Here is a 22,577-nt window from a genome sequence, read left to right as displayed (position 1 = left end):
TAGTACTGAAAGCATAAGCTACAGCTAGCTAGCACTGCAGTGCATACAATGTGGTGTGTAGTTAACTCAGAGAGAAAGAGAAAGACAATTTCTTCCAAAATTAAGGAGAAGCAAGAGAGAGAGCGAGAGAGAGAGAGCGCTAGCTATATTTCGTAGTATATCTTTTTTTCACTTTCACTTTCACTTCCTTAGCTAGCATCAAATGCAGCTAGCTAGTTTAGCCTACTCAAACACCCAGCTCAAACAGAGATAGATGCTATGTTAGCTAGCTGGCTATGGCTATCCAACACTGGAACTCTTCCAAGTCAAGGTAAGCTTTTGGTTTTATAAATGTATTGCCACCGGGGCCCGCTGGTGTAACTGCTAAACTGCTTGCTGCAGACTGTACACTGTACTGCATGATTGTAGTGGGTTTACTAACACATTAGTTCTAGAAGCTATGTTGACTATGACGTGACAACGATGTAGGCTGTGTGCAGTTAGTGGTCATGATATGAAGGTTTGGCTTGGAAAGGTTTTTTGGCCTGGTCATAGTCCACAAGGAAAGAGAAAAGGTGCGAGGAGGAGACAGCGTAGATAGATGCGAGAAGGAATTATATATACAACGAGCTGTTTGTATGTGGCTGCTATGAAAGTGAACTGTTTTTGCGTGTGATCAGGGGTGTATTTATTGCGCCGATTCTGTTGAAAAACATTTATTAAACGGAAGCAAACGAAATGAAACGGGGATAAACATACCTGAATTTGTCCAATAGAAACTCTCGTTTGCAACTGTTGGACTAATGATTACACTCTAGATCCGCTAGATGCAGGCAAGAGTGTGCAAGGCAGTATTGAATGTGTCACTGTCTGCCATCTTGATTACTCAAAATTATCTCTACCTGTGCACCTACGTTGTAAACTTTCATTCATAGGCTAGGTTGTAGCAACCTCATGATGGATATAGGGAAAATGTGAGTATCACATTGAATGGAATATGAATGACAGTTATCCAATATGCTGTAATAGAAAGAAAATCATCTTCTCTCATCTTAAACAGCACCGACCGCCATTGGGGTTAGACAGAAGGGTTTTTAAGCAGGCTCAGGGTTAGGAAAGAGGATATTGAGGGTTAAGGTTTAGTTTTGATATTAGGGTTTAGTTTTTGATAGATCAGGTATTCGTTTTTTTGTCTTAAATAAAAGACAAAACATACAAACATAAAGATACACATCCATTAAGTAACATAGACACTAACATACACATAAAAAGGACTAGGGTTGTTGGCATCCTCTTTATTTCCATTGCAGCTGCAGCCAGTAGCTGTATGTGTTTTATTTAAATAGAATAATGAATATACTGTTTTTTAAAAAGCCCTTTGAGATGAGATATCCCTTTCCCCCTCAGTCCTGTTTGGTTGTCTTGAGTTAGACATGTTTCTCAGTTGCACAGTAGCTACATTACACAGCACAAAATTAGGAAAATGATGCAGAAAATCCATGAGATCCACAACAACAACAAAAATAACAATATCAATGCACAGGACCAATTTAATAACCAAACAAATAGATAAACACTCAGTTAGCAGTAAAGGTGTTTGTCAGCCAACTTGCATGTACAGTATGTTACCCACCCAAACTCCATAATGTTACACTAACAATTTGCACATATGACTACCCACCCAAACTCCCTATAGATTCACTACCATGCATTCAAAGTGCACATCGTTCCCTCAATCTCTCGTACAGACACACGTTCCAGGAATGTGTATGTTTGTGTATATTATGTACGTTAGGGCATGTGTGTATGGCAGAGGGGGCTTGCAGTTAGTCTGTGTTCCAGGTTGACAGGTAGACCAGTACTTAAGTACTGACACAATTGTGTCTGAGACACTTAGAGAGGGAAAAAAATTGAATTGAGAACAGATCCTGTACTGTAAAACAACTTGGTTCCACCAATATTTTGCTTACTCATCGCCCAATGCAAAATAAACCTTCTTTGGTACACATTTCTGGAAGGTTCTTCCACAGAAATAACTTAATTTATAGAATTTAATTTAAAATGCTACAAAATAAATAAGCATTTGTATCACTACATCAGCATTTAGTTAAACAAAGAAAAGTACAAAATGGGTTGAGTTTTGGTTGGAAACACTGCGGCTGCTGAGTCCCTGTGGTCCCTGTGGTTGTGTTGAGGTCTTTTTGCGGTCCTATCTTCGACCAGGACCCCAAAGTAAAGAGACAGAGCACAGACTCTACATGAAGAGCAGCGATTTTCTTTTGTTGTAAAAAAAGAACTACTATATAAACAACCAACACCCTCCTCCCACCCCCATCCCTCCACACCCAAACCTCACCAAACTCCCATGCCCACACACACACACACACACACAAACACAAACACACACACACACACACACACACACACCCACACCCACACCTTCACCAGCACAAGTTGGTCACAATTCACATCCTCGAAACATCCTGCATGGGCAGGGGTGTGGTGGAATCCCATCTGCCTTTTGAACTTTCACCCCTGACCCCCCCTTCCTCCCCTGCCCTTTCACCCCACGGTCCTCCAGTTGGTCTGACAGAGGCTCCCTCCGTCCTCTCCTCCTCCTCCTCCTCACTCCTTCTTCGCTCTTCCCTTTTTCTGCTGCTTCTTCCCGTTCTCCTCTACCTCCTCTAACTTGTTGTAGCCGTTGGTTGCTGTGGAGATGCCATTGGTGACGGACTTGGCCGCCTTGTTGGCGTAGCGTGGGGTGCGTCGGTAGGTCTGGTAGTAGAAGTTGCCGAATAGGATGATGAAGGTGACAGCGTAGCCAATCAGGGCCCACTGCATCCAGGCAGGGAATGGGCAGCCAGTGTAGAGGGAGTAGCCGGCATGGCCAATGGTCACATGGAACTGGATCTGTGACGTACACAAAACCCATGCTTAACTGACATGCTTAATCTGAATGTAATAATCCCAACATAATCCCTGATCAATGAGTCAGACTGCACACTCCAAACAATTAAATATATTTTGACATGCAAAGATGTGTTTCAGTATAAATCACACACTACCCGAACAGCTGTGCTATGGCCACAGTAAGAGGGAGACTTACCATCTGAATGATGGTCAGGTATTTCTTCCACCAGAGGAATTTCTGGATCTTGGGTCCGAAAGCGGCCAGGCCATAGTATCCATACATCAGGACATGGATGGATGAATTTATGCCTGCTCCGAAGAATGCTGTGAGGGGGATATAGGTTAAAGGTAGTTCAGAGGGGATACAGGTCAGACTGCTTATGAGTGCATGTTAGCATGTTATGTCATCACCCCTGTCAGAACAGTATAACAGTGCTGGGGAGAGATTATCCAGGTGGGAAAATGTCTTCACACAGACACACACACACACACACACACACACACACACACACACAACCCCAATGTACCCCTAGGTACTTACACTGTCCACCAGGGACCCACTTGATTCCGATCCACCAGAGGATGAACATGGTGCAGTGATGGTAGACATGGAGGAAGCTGACCTGGTTAAACTTCTTCCTCAGGATGAAGAACACTGTGTCCAGATACTCCACTCCCTTAGAGATGTAGTACCACCACAGAGCAGACGCTATCTGCCAACGGGAAGAGGGAGGGAGTGAGCCATCTCAACATATACAGTTGAAGTCGGAAGTTTACATACACCTTAGCCAAATACATTTAAACTCAGTTTTTCACAATTCCTGACATTTAATCCTAGTAAAAATTCCCTGTCTTAGGTCAGTTAGGATCACACATTTATTTTAAGAATGTGAAATGTCTGAATAATAGTAGAGAGAATGATTTATTTCAGCTTTTATTTCTTTCATCACATTCCCAGTAGGTCAGAAGTTTACATACACTCAATTAGTATTTGGTAGCATTGCCTTTAAATTGTTTAACTTGGGTCAAATGTTTCGGGTAGCCTTCCACAAGCTTCCCACAATAAGTTGGGTGAATTTTGGCCCATTCCTACTGACAGAGCTGGTGTAACTGAGTCAGGTTTGTAGGCCTCCTTGCTCGCACACACTTTTTCATTTTCTATAGGAATGAGGTCAGGGCTTTGTGATGGCCACTCCAATATCTTGACTTTGTTGTCCTTAAGCCATTTTGCCACAACTATGCTTGGGGTCATTGTCCATTTGGAAGACCCATTTGCGACCAAGCTTTAACTTCCTGACTGATGTCTTGAGATGTTGCTTCAATATATCCACATAATTTTCCTTCCTCATGATGCCATCTATTTTGTGAAGTGCACCAGTCCCTCCAGCAGCAAAGCACCCACACAGCATGATGCTACCACCCCCGTGCTTCACGGTTGGGATGGTGTTCTTCGGCTTGCAAGCTGACCCCTTTTTCCTCCAAACATAACAATGTTCATTATGGCCAAACAGTTATATTTTTGTTTCATCAGACCAGAGGACATTTCTCCAAAAAGTACGATCTTTGTCCCCATGTGCAGTTGCAAACCGTAGTCTGGCTTTTTTATGGCGGTTTTGGAGCAGTGGCTTCTTCCTTCTGGCCTTTCAGGTTATGTCGATATAGGACTAGTTTTACTGTGGATATAGATACTTTTGTAGCTATTTCCTCCAGCATCTTCACAAGGTCCTTTGCTGTTGTTCTGGGATTGATTAGCTTTCGCACCAAAGTACGTTAATCTCTAGGAGACAGAACGCGTCTCCTTCCTGAGCGGTATGATGGCTGCGTGGTCCCATGGTGTTTATACTTGTGTACTATTGTTTGTACAGATGAACGTGGTATCTTCAGGCATTTGGAATTGCTCCCAAGGATGAACCAGCCAGCAGCGTTCGATTGAAAAGCATGCATTTAGTTTTACTAGTGTTTAAGAGCAGTTGGAGGCTACTGAAGGAGTGTTGTATGGCATTGAAGCTCGTTTGGAGGCTTGTTAACACAGTGTCCAATGAAGGGCCAGATGTATACAAAATGGTGTCGTCTGCGTAGAGGTGGATCTGAGAGTCACAAGCAGCAAGAGCGACATCATTGATATACACGGAGAAAAGTGTCGGCCCAAGAATTGAACCCTGTGGCACCCCCATAGAGACTGCCATAGGTCCAGACAACAGGCCCTCCGATTTGACACACTGAACTCTATCTGAGAAGTAGTTGGTGAACCAGGCGAGGCAGTCATTTGAGAAACCAAGGCTATTTAGTCTGCCAATAAGAATGCGGTGGTTGACAGAGTCGAAAGCCTTGGCCAGGTCGATGAAGACGGCTGCACAGTACTGTCTATTATCAATCGCGGTTATAATATCGTTTAGGATCTTGAGCGTGGCTGAAGTGCACCCATGACCAGCTCGGAAACCGGATTCCATAGCGGAGAAGGTACGGTGGTATTCGAAATGGTCGGTGATCTGTTTGTTAACTTGGCTTTCAAATACTTTCGAAAGGCAGGGCAGGATGGATATAGGTCTGTAGCAGTTTGGATCTAGAGTGTCACCCCCTTTGAAGAGGGGGATGACCGCGGCAGCTTTCCAATCTCTGGGGATCTCAGACTTTATGAAAGAGAGGTTGAACAGACTAGTAATAGGGGTTGCGACAATTTCGGCGGCTAGTTTTAGAAAGAAAGGGTCCAGATTGTCTAGCCCAGCTGATTTGTAGGGGTCCAGATTTTGCAGCTCTTTCAAAACGTCAGCTGTCTGAATTTGTGTGAAGGAGAAGCGGGGGGGGGGGGGGGGGGGCATGGGCAAGTTGCAGCGGAGGGTGCAGAGTTGGTGGCCAGGGTAGTGGTAGCCTGATGGAAAGCATGGCCAGCTGTAGCAAAATGCTTGTTGAAATTCTCAATTATTGTAGATTTATCGGTGGTGATAGTGTTTCCTAGCCTCAGTGCAGTGGGCAACTGGGAGGAAGTGCTCTTATTCTCCATGGACTTTACAGTGTCCCAAAACTTTTTGGAGTTAGTGCTACAGGATGCAAATTTCTGTTTGAAAAAGTTAGCCTTTGCTTTCCTGACTGCTTGTGTATATTGATTCCTAACTTCCCTGAAAAGTTGCATATCGCGGGGGCTATTTGATGCTAATGCAGTACGCCACAGGATGTTTTTGTGCTGGTCAAGGGCAGTCAAGTCTGAGGAGAACCAGGGGCTATATCGGTTCTTAGTTCTGTATTTTTTGAATGGGGCATGTTTATTTAAGATTGAGAGGAAATTACTTTTAAGGAACAACCAGGCATCCTCTACTGACGGAATGAGATCTATATCCATCCAGGATACCTGGGCCAGGTCAATTAGGAAGGCCTGCTCGCTAAAGTGTTTTAGGGAGCGTTTGACAGTGATGAGGGGTGGTCGTTTGACCGCGGACCCGTTACGGACGCAGGCAATAAGGCAGTGAGCGCTGAGATCCTGGTTGAAGACAGCTGAGGTGTATTTAGAGGGTATGTTAGTCAGGATGATATCTATGAGGGTACCCATGTTTACGGATTTAGGGTTGTACCTGGTAGGTTCGTTGATAATTTGCGTGAGGTTGAGGGCATCTAGTTTGGATTGTAGGATGGCCGGGGTATTAAGCATATCCCAATTTAGGTCACCAAGCAGTACGAACTCTGAGGATAAATGGGGGGCAATCAATTCACATATGGTGTCCAGGGCACAGCTGGGGGCTGAGGGGGGTCTGTAGCAAGCGGCAACAGTGAGAGACTTATTTCTGGAAAGGTGGATTTTTAGAAGTAGAAGCTCAAACTGTTTGGGCACAGACCTGGATAGTATGATATAACTCTGCAGGCTATCTCTACAGTAGATTGCAACTCCACCCCCTTTGGCAGTTCTATCTAGACGGAAAATGTTATAGTTGGGGATGGAAATTTCAGAATTTTTGGTGGCCTTCCTGAGCCAGGATTCAGACACTGCTAGAACATCAGGGTTGGCGGAGTGTGCTAACGCAGTGAATAACTCAAACTTAGGAAGTAGACTTCTGATATTTACGTGCAAGAAACCAAGACTTTTGCGATTACAGAAGTCAGCAAATGATAGCGCCTGGGGAGTAGGAGTGATACTGAGGGCTGCAGGGCCTGGGTTAGCCTCTACATCACCAGAGGAACAGAGGAGGACTAGAATAAGGATACGGCTAAAGGCTTTAAGAACTGGTCTTCTAGTACGTTGGGTACATAGAATAAAGGGGGCAGATTTCCGGGTGTTGTAGAAAAGATTCAGGGCATTATGTACAGACAAGGATATGGAAGGATATGAGTAAAGTGGAGGTAAACCTAAGCGTTGGGTAACAATGAAAGTGATAGTATCACTAGAGGCACCAATTGAGTCGGTCTCCGCGTGTATGGGGGGTGGGACAAAGGAGCTATCTAAGGCAGGTTTAGCTGGGCTGGGGGATCTACAGTGAAATAGTACAATTAGAAATAACCGAAACAACAATAAGCTAACCATGTTTGGGCTGAGGCTAAACATAAACAGGATGTAGTACCGTAAAAAGGAACAGTCCAGCAGACATCAGCTGTATAGCTTTGTTATCATAAGGTCCGGTGAACAGCAATAGGATAGTTCGGAGGCTGCTAAAGCACTAGCGAGTAAGAGGCCACGGCTAGCGTGTGCTAGCGGGCCGGGGCTAGCAGATGGAATCTTCGTGGTCGACGTTGTAACCACATCAGACGATTTCGTCGGCAGACCAGTCGTGTAGGATCGGCGGGGCTCCGTGTCAACACTAGGTGGTCCCGTCCGGTTGACAGAGAGGTAGATAGCCGGGAGATGGGCCTAGCTCAGGATGATTAGCCAGACCACAGCGTCCATATAGTTGCAGCTAGCTGGTAGCGATGAATCCGGAGTTAAAGGTCCAGTGATTCAGTGATTCCGGCAGAAAAACTGATATGTTCTGGGTCGATAACGCGCTGTGCAGACTGGCCGAATATCCGGTGATTAATATCCAGTGATTAAATTAATCCCGCAGAAAAAAAAAAAATGTTCTGGGTGAAATACCGCTAACTGTGGCTAATAGCAAGTAGCTAGTTAGCTGGCTAGCTAGTTTCAACTGGAGATTCTAGATAAAAGGTAAGTCAATAATAGAATCCGTTCCACATTGAGTGAGGCGGGTTGCAGGAAAGTATATTTTGTAGAAGGATGAAACGTCTGATAGGGAAATATGTACGAAAAATACAACAAAAACAGGGTATTTACAGGCTATTTACAGACACACGACAAAAACAGAACTGCACTACTTCGCCATCTTGGATTCAACTCTATAAGGTCTCAAATTATGTCAATTAGCCTATCAGAAGCTTCTAAAGTCATGACATCATTTTCTGGAATTTTCCAAGCTGTTTAAAGGCACAGTCAACTTAGTGTATGTAAACTTCTGACCCACTGGAATTGTGATACAGTGAATTATAAGTGAAATAATCTGTGTGTAAACAATTGTTGGAAAAATGACTTGTGTCATGCACAAAGTAGATGTCCTAACCGACTTGCCAAAACTATAGTTTGTTAACAAGAAATTTGTGGAGTGGTTGAAAAACGAGTTTTAATGACTCCAACCTAAGTGTATGTAAACTTCAACTGTACAAGATCATTGCTGCTCAACTCAAAGACAATGAAGATTCCCAATTTCCTGAAACGCTTTAAAGAGGATTCTAAAGGATTTTATGGATTCCACTGGGTTGGGATTATGGATAACAAACGCTAGTCACCTTGTTTTTCACACACACACTCATTATCATGCATCATCCACACATGTATGCATCAAGGACACACCCTCACACGCACAAACACATTTTATTGCAATTATTGAATCTATTGAAGTCACTGAAGTTGGGAGTAAGGTTCAATTGGATCCTGATCAAGATCAAAGATAACTTCACCTGGATCATCTCTGTAAATCTAAGGTCAGAGTCAATAATGTTAGGGTCAACTCTGTCCATAGGGGATCGTGATGACCGTGAAAGGGGCATTGGTAAATTACATGGCAGGTTAGCCTGTGGTCTGGTAGAGAACGTTTTTTTAAAGGGGATGGTACAATAAGCGCTAATACATGAGGATAGCTGTTGTATTAGGGTTGTTGCTGGCTTGTTCCCAAGCCTATAGGAAAAGTAGAGCTCAACCTCTTGTATGTCAGACTACAACTGGACAAAGTAGCCTGTCCATATCCATTCCCAACCCCCACCAACATACTCTCTATCTCGTATCCCTTTGTAATTGCTACACACACACACACACACACACACACACACACACACACACACACACACACACACACACACACACACACACACACACAGACACACAGAGAAAGAGAGAGAGAGACAGAAAGAGCGAGAGAGCGAGAGAGAGAGAGAGAGAGAGAGAGAGAGAGAGAGAGAGAAGCTGTGTGCCACGGTGCCCTGAGTGTGTCACTCTTATCCCTCAGTAATGCCATCATGCTATGGGCGGGTTCAGAAGTGGTGAGACCTAATAACTCCTCCCCTTTATGCTAAAGGTCACGCCCCCTCCGTCCTGGAATCACCATAGATCTATCTCTGACATTCTCCTCCTCTCCCTCTCTCTATCTCTTACACACACACCTACACCCACACACACACACACACACATACACACACACACACACACACACACACACACACACACAAATAGAGTGATAGTCTACTTAAACTAACAATAGGATTACAGTACGGCTGCTTAGATTTACACAGAACCACATGCTGCTAAAGCTTGACCTCACTCTACACCTCAAATACAGGAGTCCCAACCTGTATCAATTAGAAGGCTGGAAGGCTAACATGTCCAGTCTTTGCTGGCTTATGAACAGAATGACCAGACAAGCTGTAGCTCTTGGCCTTTTCACCAAACTGATAGAAAAATAGTGTAGTGTGTCATGTTTGCTCACCCTGACTTCGTTGACGTCGTTGGAGTAGCTGACAGGTTGACATAGGTAGCTGTACCCCGCTGCTCTTGCACCCAGGAGGAGCTGAGGACCACAGAGATACAATGTTAGGGACACAACATTAGGAACACAATGTTAGGGATAGTCCCTTTCCTCTAGACCAGGAATGTGCAACTTTGATTGGGGTGGGGGCCACAAAAAATCTGAACTCATCATAATATGCCATTTATAATATGCCATTTAGCAGACGCTTTTATCCAAAGCGACTTACAGTCATGTGTGCATACATTTTTACGTATGGGTGGTCCCAGGGACCGAACCCACTACCCTGGCGTTACAAGCGCCATGCTCTACCTATTGAGCTACAGAGGACCACATGAGGGGCCGCAGTGGCTCACGGGTCTGCGCCGTATCGACATCCATACCCACACATGCAGGTCTGAGCCGGCCCTAGCCTTTTGAGGGACCTAAGTGAAATGTTGTTGTTGCCATGTTGTGGAGAGAAGATTTTGTAATTTTATAACTAATTTTATGCAAATTCTTCTAATTCTGCCATGGGGCGGAGATAACAATGTGCAGTTTTACAGCTAATTTCTTGCAATTCTACACATTTTGTCATAGGGTGGAGAGAAATGTTAGCATTTTTTAATATGATATCTGAGTGAGAGTGACTAACAAAATCAATGGGGGCCCCCTGGTCGGTAATTCAACCATAAATATTACAAGTTTAGATAGCTGGCAAGACTAATTTACCAATCTAAAAAATGACATGGGCTAATTGAGGGACTGTCAGTGACTGACATAACAAGATAAAAAATTATGATGCATAACCACATTTCGAAATTGCACCTTGTGTATTCTACTATTCTAACGCTCAACAGTAACAACACCCCGACTGAGTTTTGTTAATTGATCCACGGGCCTACAAAAGGCTCTATACAATGGATACACACCACCAGTCCTCAAGGGCCACAGAGACCAATTTACACCTGGGGGACCGGGGGTGTGGAAGCAATTGCCAGGGAGAAATGAAAACCAGCATCACTGCAGCTATCGAGGACTTGAGTTGTGCCCTAGACCCTATTTCCTCTGAGTCTACAGGTCTAAAAGGACTATATAGATGTAACTGTAGTGGATGGTTGACAGGTGCAGTGCTACTGTAGGTATGGTAGGGGAGTATTGAATTCAGGCAGGGTTGGTACATGGCATGCTACATCAGCCATTCGGTGATGGCTCAACCTTGCCCAACAACAGATTAACCTAAAGCAGGGGTCATATTGCTATCAACTATCAACCTACTGGGCACAGACGTCAATTCCACGTTGGTTCAATGTAATTTTGTTGAAATGATGTGGAAACAATGTTGATTCAATCAGTATGTGCCCAGTGGAAGCCGTTTCCAATCTGTAGACACTGAAGGGACAGGGACTGGGAACCAAATAGACAATGGCCTGAAAAGAAATGGAACATGCCATTAATTACTTTTGGTGTAAAAGGAATGGAGCTGGTTACCTCTTTGGCGATGTAAAAGTTGAGTATCACCATACTGAAGTTGTAAACTATGAGGGTCTTCCTTAGCTCGAAAGGCTCTCGATTCTGCATGTACTTAGGCCCCACCCAAAGGAAGAGCAAGTACAGGCAACTGATGGCCAGTGTGGGGGCGGGTGACGACATCATCGGCCATTTCTCCACCCGCTTGTCTGGGAGAGGGACAGGAAAGGGTTAATGTCAGCAGTGGTCATATGACAGACACACGTAATGTCTGACTCTGAATCCTGTCTGAATGTATGACTACATAATGTTGCACCAATGGTGTCTGGAGGATATACTCAATTATAGTGCTCCGTATTGCTCTAATAGTGTATTGTATTGCACACACGCACACACACACACAAACACACACACACGTGTACCTGAGTTTGTGCTTGTGAGTGTGGTTAGATTAGCAGACTGTCCCTGCTATGTGAGAGAGATCAGCGCTAACTCACCTGCTATAGTAAGGCTCCATCTGTAGAACTCTACCGTGTCATTCATAAAGTGGGTGACAGCTTCCATGGCTGTGTCTGGATTTGATCCTGCTTATGCTGCAGTGAGAGAAAGAGGAGAAACTTTATTACATAGACTAGTTCATATGGAAAAGGAACACGTGTATTAGAGTAAAGAAGGCTAGACAGGTAAAGGTGTCAGCATGCTTCAGTTCGGCTGGTGCATAGCCATTTTGTCCATTTTGAGACTCCGTAGTCAGTACTCAAAATAGTCGCAATTAATCAAAGATAATTAAAGAAATCTGTCATTAATTGTGACGTTTTTGCCAAAGAGATCTTACATCTAATTAGTATTTTTCAATGAAAGAATGTGCATGAACACGAGTCGTCTCTTGTTGAATGACAACAAAGACTTTATTGAAGAATCCCTAGTTTTGACCAATCACTGACGAAGGGGTTTAGACTTCGGCTCCTAACTCCGGCTTGCCTCAAGAAAAATATGTGTGTGCCCGAACAGCCGAAAAAGCCCTCAACGAAGTCCAAAAAACGTCACAAAATGTCGTCATAATATATGCACAAACTCTACCGAACTGTTTCGGCTGGGAAGCATGCGGATGCCTTAAACCTCTTTAGATAATTGAAAACCTTAATGTAATGTTGGTGCTAAGTTAACGATTTAAGCACAACAAATTCATAACATATTGTACAAATTGGATTTGTAATATATCATACAAATTGCAAAAAAATACAATATATATATAAATAAATAAATATGCCATTTAGCAGACGCTTTTATCCAAAGCGACTTACAGTCATGTGTGCATACATTTTTACGTATGGGTTGTCCCGGGGATCGAACCCACTACCCTGGCGTTACAAGCGCCGTGCTCTACCAATTGAGCTACAGAGGATACAGTACGAGTCAAAAGTTTGGACACACCTACTCATTCCAGGGTTTTGCTTTATTTTTACTATTTTCTACATTGTAGAATAATAGTGAAGATATCAAAACTATGAAAAAACACATATGGAATCATGTAGTAACCAAAAAAGTGTTAAACAAATCCAAATATATTTTATATTTGAGAATGTTCAAAGTAGCCACCCTTTGCCTTGATGACAGCTTTATCTACTTCCCCAGAGTCAGATGAACTCGTGGATACCATTTGTATTTCCCTGCATGCAGTTTGAAGGAAGTTGCTAACTAGCACTAGCGCAATTTTTAACTAGCGTTAGCGCAATGACTGGTACTGTATGCTAGCAGATACCATAGACTTCCAGTCATTGCGCTAACGCTAGTTAGCATTGGCTCGCGAAACTACCTGTAACTTCCTTCATACTGGACACAGAGTCATAAAAATGGCCAAAATCCCGAAGTATCCTTTTAACATGATGCCCATCAAGTTCAAAATCTGAGTTTGCCAAACTCTGCACATGGATCACCTATACGTAAGAACATTCCCTGGTGTAAACTGTTAGTGCAGGGGTTATTTCCAGCCTCACACTAATTGCACAGATCTAAAAAAGGACTGAACAACTGATCAGTATTTCCCCTACCATTAATTAGGATGGGTACCTCCCCACCCCCCTACACAGCTGTCACTTTTTGAGGCACTAGCTGCTGCTAAAGCTAACATGCATTAGAGACCTGTGAGAGACTTGTATGCCAGTGAACCGGCCGGTCGCCACAGTGACAGCAGTTTAAGTTAATTACAGAGGATAAGAGATGAGGGATTTATGCTCATAAGAGTTCTCTCTCCACACACATGTCAGTAGGTCTCTGTGGTTACCCATCCCTCCCAAACACATGTTCTAAGACAAGATGTAAAGTGTTGGTCTCATGTTTCATGAGCTGAAATAAAAGATCCCAGAAATGTTCCATATGCACAAAAAGCTTATTTCTCTCAAATTTTGTGCACACATTTTTTACATCCCTGTTAGTGAGCATTTCTCCTTTGCCAAGATAATCCATCCACCTGACAGGTGAGGCATATCAAGAAGCTGATTAAAGAGCATGATCACTACACAGGTGCACCTTGTGCTGGGGACAATGAACGGCCACTCTAAAATGTACAGTTTTGTCACACAAATAAATAATAATAATTTGGTCATTTAGCAGACGCTCTTATCCAGAGCAATTAGGGTTAAGTGCCTTGCTCAAGGGCACATCGACAGGTTTTTCACCTAGTCAGCTCGGGGATTAGAACCAGCGACCTTTCGGTTACTGGCACAACGCTCTTAACCACTACGCTACCTGCCGCCCACACAACACAATGCCACAGATTGTGTCAAGTTTTGAGGGAGCGTGCAATTGGCATCCTGACTGCAGGAATGTCCACCAGAGCTGTTAGCAGAGAATTGAATGTTCAGATCCTGATGCCCATTGTGAGGCCCATTTTTTAAAGGTATCTGTAACCAACAGATACATATCTGTATTCCCAGTCATGTGAAATCCATAGATTAGGGCCTAATGTTGCATGTTGCGTTTATATTTTTGTTCCTATAAAAACTGATTTAAAAAGCCTTATTTGAGTTGATGTATAAAAGATCATAGAGAACAACATACAGTACATAAGTAAGATACTTTTAGTACTCATCACTGCATTCTCTACCAGAAAGTTGGTTGACCCTCTTTGATGTCATGTAGGCTGATACACTATACAGTTGAAGTCGGAAGTTTACATACACGTAGGTTGGAGTCATTCAAACTCGTTTTTCAACCACTTCACAAATTTCTTGTTAACAAACTTATAGTTTTGATAAGTCGGTTAGGACATCTACTTTGTGCATGACACAAGTAATTTTCCAACAATTTTTTACAGACAGATTATTTCACTTATAATTCACTTTATGAAAATTCCAGTGGGTCAGAAGTTTACATACACTAAGTTGACTGTGCCTTTAAACAGCTTGGAAAATTCCAGAAAATGATGTCATGGCTTTAGAAGCTTCTGATAGGCTAATTGACATCATTTGAGTCAATTGGAGGAGTACCTGTGGATGTATTTCAAGCCCTACCTTCAAACTCAGTGCATCTTTGCTTGACATCATGGGAAAATCAAAAGATCCTTGGGAGCAATTTCCAAACGCCTGAAGGTACCACATTCATCTGTACAAACAACAGTACGCAAGTATAAAAACTATGGGACCACGCAGCCGTCATACCGCTCAGGAAGGAGACGCGTTCTGTCTCCTAGAGATGAACGTACTTTGGTGCGAAAAGTGCAAATCAATCCCAGAACAACAGCAAAGGTCCTTGTGAAGATGCCAGAACAACAGCAAAGGACCTTGTGAAGATGCTGGAGGAAACAGGTACAAAAGTATCTATATCCACAGTAAAACGAGTCCTCTATCGACATAACCTGAAAGGCCGCTCAGCATGGAAGAAGCCACTGCTCCAAAACCGCCATAAAAAAGCCAGACTACGGTTTGCAACTGCACATGGGGACAAAGATTGTACTTTTTGGAGAAATCCCAACCGTGAAGCACGGGGGTGGCAGCATCATGCTGTGGGGGTGCTTTGCTGCAGGAGGGACTGGTGCACTTCACAAAATAGATGGCATCATGAGGAAGGAAAATTATGTGGATATATTGAAGCAACATCTCAAGACATCAGTCAGGAAGTTAAAGCTTGGTCGCAAATGGTCTTCCAAATGACCCCAAGCATACTTCCAAAGTTGTGGCAAAATGGCTTAAGGACAACAAAGTCAAAGTATTGAAGTGGCCATCACAAAGCCCTGACCTCAATCCTATAGAACATTTGTGGGCAGAACTGAAAAGCGTGTGCGAGCAAGGAGGCCTACAAATCTGACTCAGTTACATCAGCTCTGTCAGGAGGAATGGGACAAAATTCACCCAACTTATTGTGGGAAGCTTGTGGAAGGCTACCCGAAACGTTTGACCCAAGTTAAACAATTTAAAGGCAATGCTACCAAATACTAATTGAGTGTATGTAAACTTCTGACCCACTGGGAATGTGATGAAAGAAACAAAAGCTGAAATAAATAATTCTCTCTACTATTATTCTGACATTTCACATTCTTAAAATAAAGTGGTAATCCTAACTGACCTAAGACAGGGAATTTTTACTAGGATTAAATGTCAGGAATTGTGAAAAACTGAGTTTAAATGTATTTGGCTAAGGTGTATGTAAACTTCCGACTTCAACTGTATATACAAATTAGCGGATTCGGCTCTTTCACCCACACCTGTTGCTGACAGGTGTATAAAATCGAGCACACAGCCATGCAATCTCCAATAGACAAACATTGGCAGTAGAATGGGCTTACTGAAGAGCTCAGTGACTTTCAACGTGACACCGTCATAGGATGCCACCTTTTCAACAAGTTAGTTCATAACATTTCTGCTCTGCTAGATCTGCCCCAGTCAACTGTAAGTGCTGTTACTGTTAAGTGGAAACGTCTAGGAGCAACAACGGCTCAGCCACAAGCTCACAGAACGAGACCGCTGAGTGCTGAAGCGCGTAGCGTGTAAAAATTGTCTGTCCTCGGTTGCAATACTCACTACCGATTTCCAAACTGCCTCTGGAAGCAACGTCAGCACAAGAACTGTTCGTCGGGAGCGTCATGAAATGGGTTTCCATGGCCGAGCAGCCGCACACAAGCCTAAGATCACCATGCGCAATGCTAAGCGTCGGCTGGAGTGGAGTAAAGCTTGCCGCCATTGGACTCTGGAGCAGTGGAAACGCATTCTCTGGAGTGATGAATGACGCTTCACCATCTGGCAGTCCGACGGACGAATCTGAGTTTGGTGGAGGCCAGGACAACGCTACCTGCCCCAATGCATAGTGCCAACTGTAAAATTTGGTGGCGGAGGAATAATGGTCTGGGGCTGTTTTTCATGGTTAGGGCTAGGCCCCTTAGTTCCAATAAACAATGACATTCTAGACGATTCTGTGCATCCAACTTTGTGGCAACAGTTTGGGGAAGGCCCTTTCCTGTTTCAGCATGACAATGCCACCATGCACAAAGTGAGGTCCATACAGAAATGGTTTGTCGAGATCGTTATGGAAGAACTTGACTGGCCTGCACAGAGCCCTGATCTCAACCCCATCGAACACCTTTGGGATGAATTGGAACACCGACTGCGAGCCAGGCCTAATCGTCCAACATCAGTGCCCGACCTCACTAATGCTCTTGTGGCTGAATGGAAGCAAGTCCCTACAGCAATGTTCCAACATTGCTGGAAAGCCTTCCCAGAAGAGTGGAGGCTGTTGTAGCAGCAAAGTGGGGACCAGCTCCATATTAATGCTCATGATTTTGGAATGAGATGTTCGACGAGCAGGTGTCCACATACTTTTGGCCATGTAGTGTACATTGTGATGTTTTCATTTATAATGCCCTTTTACAAAAGGTCCCCTTGTAACTATCATTTTTACTAAACTTTAGACATACGAGTTACCACACCCTGTCTCAGGGATGGCTAACTCTGGAAATTCCTTTGGTCTCTACTGTATTTGTCACATATGCACAATACAACAGGTGTAGACCTTACAGTGAAATGGCCTTACTTACAAGCCCTTAACCAACAATGCAGTTTTAAGAAAATAGAGTTAAGAAAATATTTACTAAATAAACTAAAGTAAAAAAATAAAAAAGTAACACAATACAATAACAATAATGAGGCTATATCCAGGGGGTACCGGTACCGAGTCAATGTGGGCAGTTTGGGGGACCCTGAAAAAAAAACACATTCACTGACAATGGGGTTTAGTTTCGTTTTCACAACGGAAGAGGAAATGGGAGGATGGGGAGAAAGAAAAAAAATGCAAAGGGTGAATAGGCCCGGTCGCCCGTGGAAACGGGCATGAGAGCACACAAAGACACGGGGCGCGTGTGTCAGCAGGTTTTGAGCGGTGCGGTCAAGAGGCTTAAATCCAATTGCTCTACGAGCTTAGATGTAAATCCAAACGCCGGGCGACCCACATTCACAGGGGCATCGCTTAAAACGAAACTTGCACCTATGAACTAGCCTCTTATTTGCGCTCACACATGGCGCATGGGGGATTTTCAAAGAGTGGTTCACTGAACAGGGAAAAGTATGTGGTTAACAGTTTATACAAAAGCATATAGAGAAAATATTATTAAAATAGTCTCTAAACACTTTATAGACACATTTTATAGGCTGCATCCAGTCCCTTCCTATATGCCACCCATCATATTCTAACAACGTTCTACTGCAAGTTAACTTCCACTGAGTCTATGTAGGCTACTGTCTGGCTACATTATTGCCATCTGTCATGCATGCTCACATAATATAAGTTCACTGCTTCTTAGGAAGAGAGAGCAGCGGGAGAGAGTAAGGGTGAATACGTGATGAAATTGTCTAATCATTGTCTGAGTTAATTGTCTTCGAAAAATGCATAACTATGGTGATATGAATTCAGCCAGAAGTGATGGCAGATAGGCTTAAAGAAAACGAACGCAAGAGAAGGTAACGAACGGTTCAATTCCTCAAAGCAGCTCATGACTAATGAAAAAGGACTAAGCCTACACTTTCCAAGGCTGTGCACTAATTTGTTTACAAAATAACCTATGTAAAGAATGATAGCCTAAGCACACAATTTTGCATTTCTGTATTAACAATTTCATTATGGAGAAAAAGGCATATCTACATACCTTCTCGAGATTTAGGTGCGTGTACTGACATCCGGTGCAATGTGATGGCCAACGCCTTTAAATGACCGTATTCTGCCGTTATAGGCGATGATCTCCAACACTGCTATATGGACAATTAGACATCAACCCCAAATTTGGCAAAAACGCAAAAGGCAAGCGGAAATGTATCCCAAAGAAATCATGCATGAGGTCCGTGCTGGCTTCTCAAGCACATCGCTTAAGATCTATAGGATATCCGAACAGCCAGATGGCACTGCGCATGCGGGTATTGCACTACAGTGGCGGCTGTACTGACTGAACAGACCAATGGCCCCTTTGTATGATAGAGATAATCAACATCCACCGTGTCCCCGTATTCAGCCACTCGAAAGGAAAAGGCGGGGAGTCTTTGAAAGCGCTTGACATATGGGTGCCTCTGCTGTTATGCATCGATGTGTGAGGAAACCTCATGGATAAGTGCATTTGTTGCAATTATACATTTTGGGCCTTGATAACACCCATTAGTAGGTCATGCTATATGTCCAAAATACAATTCATTGAGTGTTGTCAATGCAGCTTTGGCTTCAATTCATACTATGAGTAGGCCCTAGGCTATGAGGCATTTTCTATCAGACATAGCCTAGTGATTCCTTCATTGCTCCCATGTTTCAACTTGGGTAGCCTAAATTAGAGTTTATACAACACGTGTGTTGCTATTGTAGGCTATAGGTCTGCGGCTGCAAGTAGCTTTTGGGAATGTGCCAATGTCCCGGCATAGGGGGTCAATCTATTAGCCATCTGTCTTTAGAGTGTGTTCTATATCCACTGAGTCGGTCAACTTTGCTCTATATTTTGAATTGGTCACTAGGTGGAAGTGTCACACCATCATTAGATACTCAACGAGTACAGCTGGGTTGTACAGTATTTGGTTGCAGCAGATAGTTTCTGTAGGCCTATCATCCTCATGGCAAAATGTGAAGATATCATGAGATGAGCTATAAAACAGCACATTTTTCTCTCTGCCCTATGGCAAAATGTGTAGAATTGCAGGAAATTAGCTTTAAAACCGCAACATTTTCTCTCAGCCTCATGAAAAATTTTGTAGAATAGCATTAGAAAACTGCACATTTTCTCTGCCCAATGTGTTGAAATGCAGGAAGTTAGCTGTTTTCCCCCAAAAAACTATTTTCCCAAAATACATTTGAATTTGTATTATTTTGGGTTTGGGGCCCCCGCTGTAGGTAGGTGCCACTGGGCCCAAAATGTGGTAGTCCAGCCCTGTTCCAAAGGCAGAAAATTCTTCCTCTGTCTTTTCACACTCATTTCTATACCTCTGTCTGTTATTTTGTACTTTTCCATTAGTGATGTCACTGTTCCAACTGGAGGGTCCTCTCCAAACCGCATCCAAGGCCCTGCTTCAGTCACTATTTGAGGGAGGGGAAAATATTACATAACATGTGTACTGTACCTGTTCCTGTCTTCAATTTTACGGTGATATAATGTGACACATCTAACATATGCACATGACACACACACACAGCTTGTGCCTTTTGAGAATAACTGAGCTTTTTACTAGTTTCAAGTTTTATTAGTCGTATGTACAAGATTAACATGGTATACACCATCCAACGAAATGCTTACTTACAAGTTCCTTCTTGACAATGCAACAACAATAATAAATAATAAAAGATAAGAATAAGAACATAAAGTAGATGACTCAGTAGAATATAATAAATATTTTAGCATAAGTATAATACAGGAAGGCACAATTTATAGTACAATATTTACACATGTTTTGGGGAACGGGTTGTTGAGGGACAAGTGTTTAAATTGTGCTCTATTTAGCAATAATAATAAGAGTCTGGTATGTGTGATGTGTGTGTGTAGCATGACTGTATGTGTGTGTGTGTGGATGAGTGTATATCTGTGTGTGTGTGTGGATGAGTGCATGTGTGCTAAGGTGCAGAGAGTCAGTACAGGTGATCAGTCCAATTCAAGTGTTCAGCAGTCTGATGGCTTGTAGATAGAAAATAAAGCAGTATTTGAGCGGTACACACACTGCACCACCTTCTGTAAAGGTGGGTGAGCAGAGGAGAGGAAGAGGAAGCAGCTCTTGGAAGGGTCACAGTGTTTCTGTGCTACGTGGTGACCCTGAGGAACAAATCTCGCTCATTTCCCCTCAGGGAAGGGAAAACCTAGTCAGTTGCACAACTGAATGCATTCAACCGAAATGTGTCTTCTGCAATTAACCCAACCCCTCTGAATCAGAGAGGTGTGGGGGGCTGCCTTTAATCGACGTCATCGCCACTCAGGAAGCAGTTGTTGTTGGGAGTTAACTGCCTTGCTTAAAGGCAGAATGGCAGATTTTACACCTTGCCAGCTCATGGATTCAATCCAGCAACCTTTTGGTTACTGGCCCAACACTCTTAACTGCTAGGCTACCTTCTATGATGTACACGTATGTTAACTGGGTCAAGCACAAGAGCCATCAGCAGGACTCTACAGCACTGTGTATGTGTATGTGTGAATGTGCGTGTGCATGTGTTTTTGTGTATGTTTCTTAATTAAAGAGATGTAGACCTGGCCATGCCCCAGTCAGGTGTGAAAGTGAGTGAGTGAGTGAGAGAGAGAGAGAGAGAGAGGGGGAGAGGTAGGAAGTGAGATAGAGATATGAAAGAAAGAAAGTGTGAGAGAGAGTAAGGAAGGAAAACTTCCACAGATCCACCTGCTCTCACTGTCAGTTGACCATATACAACCTTCATGACTGCCTCTGCCTCAGCATCGCTGCCAACCCAAACAAACACACATTCTCATAAACTACACACAGGCTGCAGTGTTTGGGCTCTAAGAACACACACACACCAGAGGAGGCTGGTGGGAGGAGATATAGGAGGATGCCCCCGCCCCACACACACACTTGTTGGCCTGTGGTCTTGGCAGCGGTGGTGCTTGGCGTATCCAGAATGTGGCGTATGTGTAGGAGGCCTGGCAGGTATCCCATATTCAGGTGGTTCATGACTATAAGCCTGCGCTCCCGTAACCCATGGCAACCGCACTGTGGAACCTATTCAAATGCCTACTGGGAGGTCTGCAGACTGGGGAGAGCAGCAGATAGTGAGCTGAATAAGTCTGCTTCATTAAGTACTATGGGATCCTAATGGGTGTACAGTTGAAATCGGAAGTTTACATACACTTAGGTTGGAGTCATTAAAACTTGTTTTTCAACCACTCCACAACTTTCTTGTTAACTAACTATAGTTTTGGCAAGTCGGTTAGGACATCTACTTTGTGCATGACACAAGTAATTTTTCCAACAATTGTTTACAGACAGATTATTTCACTTATAATTCACTGTATCACAATTCCAGTGGGTCAGAAGTTTACATACTGTCACGATCGTCTGAAGAAGCGGACCAATACGCAGCGCGTGGAGTGAACATGATGACTTTATTTAATAAAGCAACCACAAAAAAACAACAAATGACGATAGTGAAGTCCTCTGTGACACTGACAGAACAATGGAACAAAAACCCCCAAAACCAAGGTGAAACCACACAGTATAAATATGGCTCCCAATCAGAGATAACGAGCCGACAGCTGACACTCGTTACCTCCGATTGGGAGTCATATGACTAAATCAACCTCAAAACCAAACATAGAAATGAAACAACTAGATCCCACATAGAACTACACCCAAACGAAAATGACAACCCTGGCTCACTACTAAGAGTCCCGGAGCCAGAACGTCACACATACACTAAGTTGACTGTGCTTTTAAACAGCTTGGAAAATTCCAGAAAACGATGTCATGGCTTTAGAAGCTTCTGATAGGCTAATTGACATCATTTGAGTCAATTGGAGGAGTACCTGTGGATGTATTTCAAGGCCTACCTTCAAACTCAGTGCCTCTTTGCTTGACATCATGGGAAAATCAAAAGAAATCAGCCAAGACCTCAGAAAAAAAAAATTGTAGACCTCCACAAGTCTGGTTCATCCTTGGGAGCAATTTCCAAACGCCTGAAGGTACCGCGTTCATCCGTACAAAAAATAGTACGCAAGTATAAACACCATGGGACCACGCAGCCGTCATACCGCTCAGGAAGGAGACGCGTTCTGTCTTCTAGAGATGAACG

General features: G+C 43.4%; 1 protein-coding gene across 1 annotated transcript; it reads right to left on the bottom strand.

The window, feature by feature from the left end:
* Positions 1-1,513: 1,513 nt before the first annotated feature.
* LOC311108222 (very long chain fatty acid elongase 4-like) lies at positions 1,514-18,707 on the bottom strand. The gene is made up of 7 exons (XM_084150841.1): positions 18,466-18,707; positions 11,831-11,926; positions 11,355-11,542; positions 9,846-9,926; positions 3,431-3,602; positions 3,086-3,213; positions 1,514-2,889 (listed from the first exon to the last, which is right to left on the bottom strand). Exons 2-7 carry the CDS (start codon positions 11,895-11,897, stop codon positions 2,605-2,607), a joined length of 921 nt encoding a protein of 306 aa, XP_084006967.1. The 5' UTR covers positions 11,898-11,926; positions 18,466-18,707; the 3' UTR covers positions 1,514-2,604.
* Between the last annotated feature and the right edge of the window lie 3,870 nt (positions 18,708-22,577).

This window comes from Coregonus lavaretus (assembly GCF_964263955.1).
Source record: "Coregonus lavaretus genome assembly, chromosome: 33".
Classification (NCBI taxonomy): domain Eukaryota; kingdom Metazoa; phylum Chordata; class Actinopteri; order Salmoniformes; family Salmonidae; genus Coregonus; species Coregonus lavaretus.
The sequence above is the reverse complement of the archived record's forward strand: the minus strand, read 5'-3'. Positions and strand labels throughout refer to the sequence as shown.

What these genes read in the sequence shown, in the direction of transcription:
- LOC311108222 (XM_084150841.1), bottom strand. Translation starts at nt 11,897, where the DNA reads ATGGAAGCTGTCACCCACTTTATGAATGACACGGTAGAGTTCTACAGA. An exon ending in ATGGAGCCTTACTATAGCAG is followed by an intron (nt 11,543 to 11,830) that starts GTGAGTTAGCGC and finishes TCCCTCTCCCAG; the next exon opens with ACAAGCGGGTGGAGAAATGG. An exon ending in ACTTTTACATCGCCAAAGAG is followed by an intron (nt 9,927 to 11,354) that starts GTAACCAGCTCC and finishes TGTGGTCCTCAG; the next exon opens with CTCCTCCTGGGTGCAAGAGC.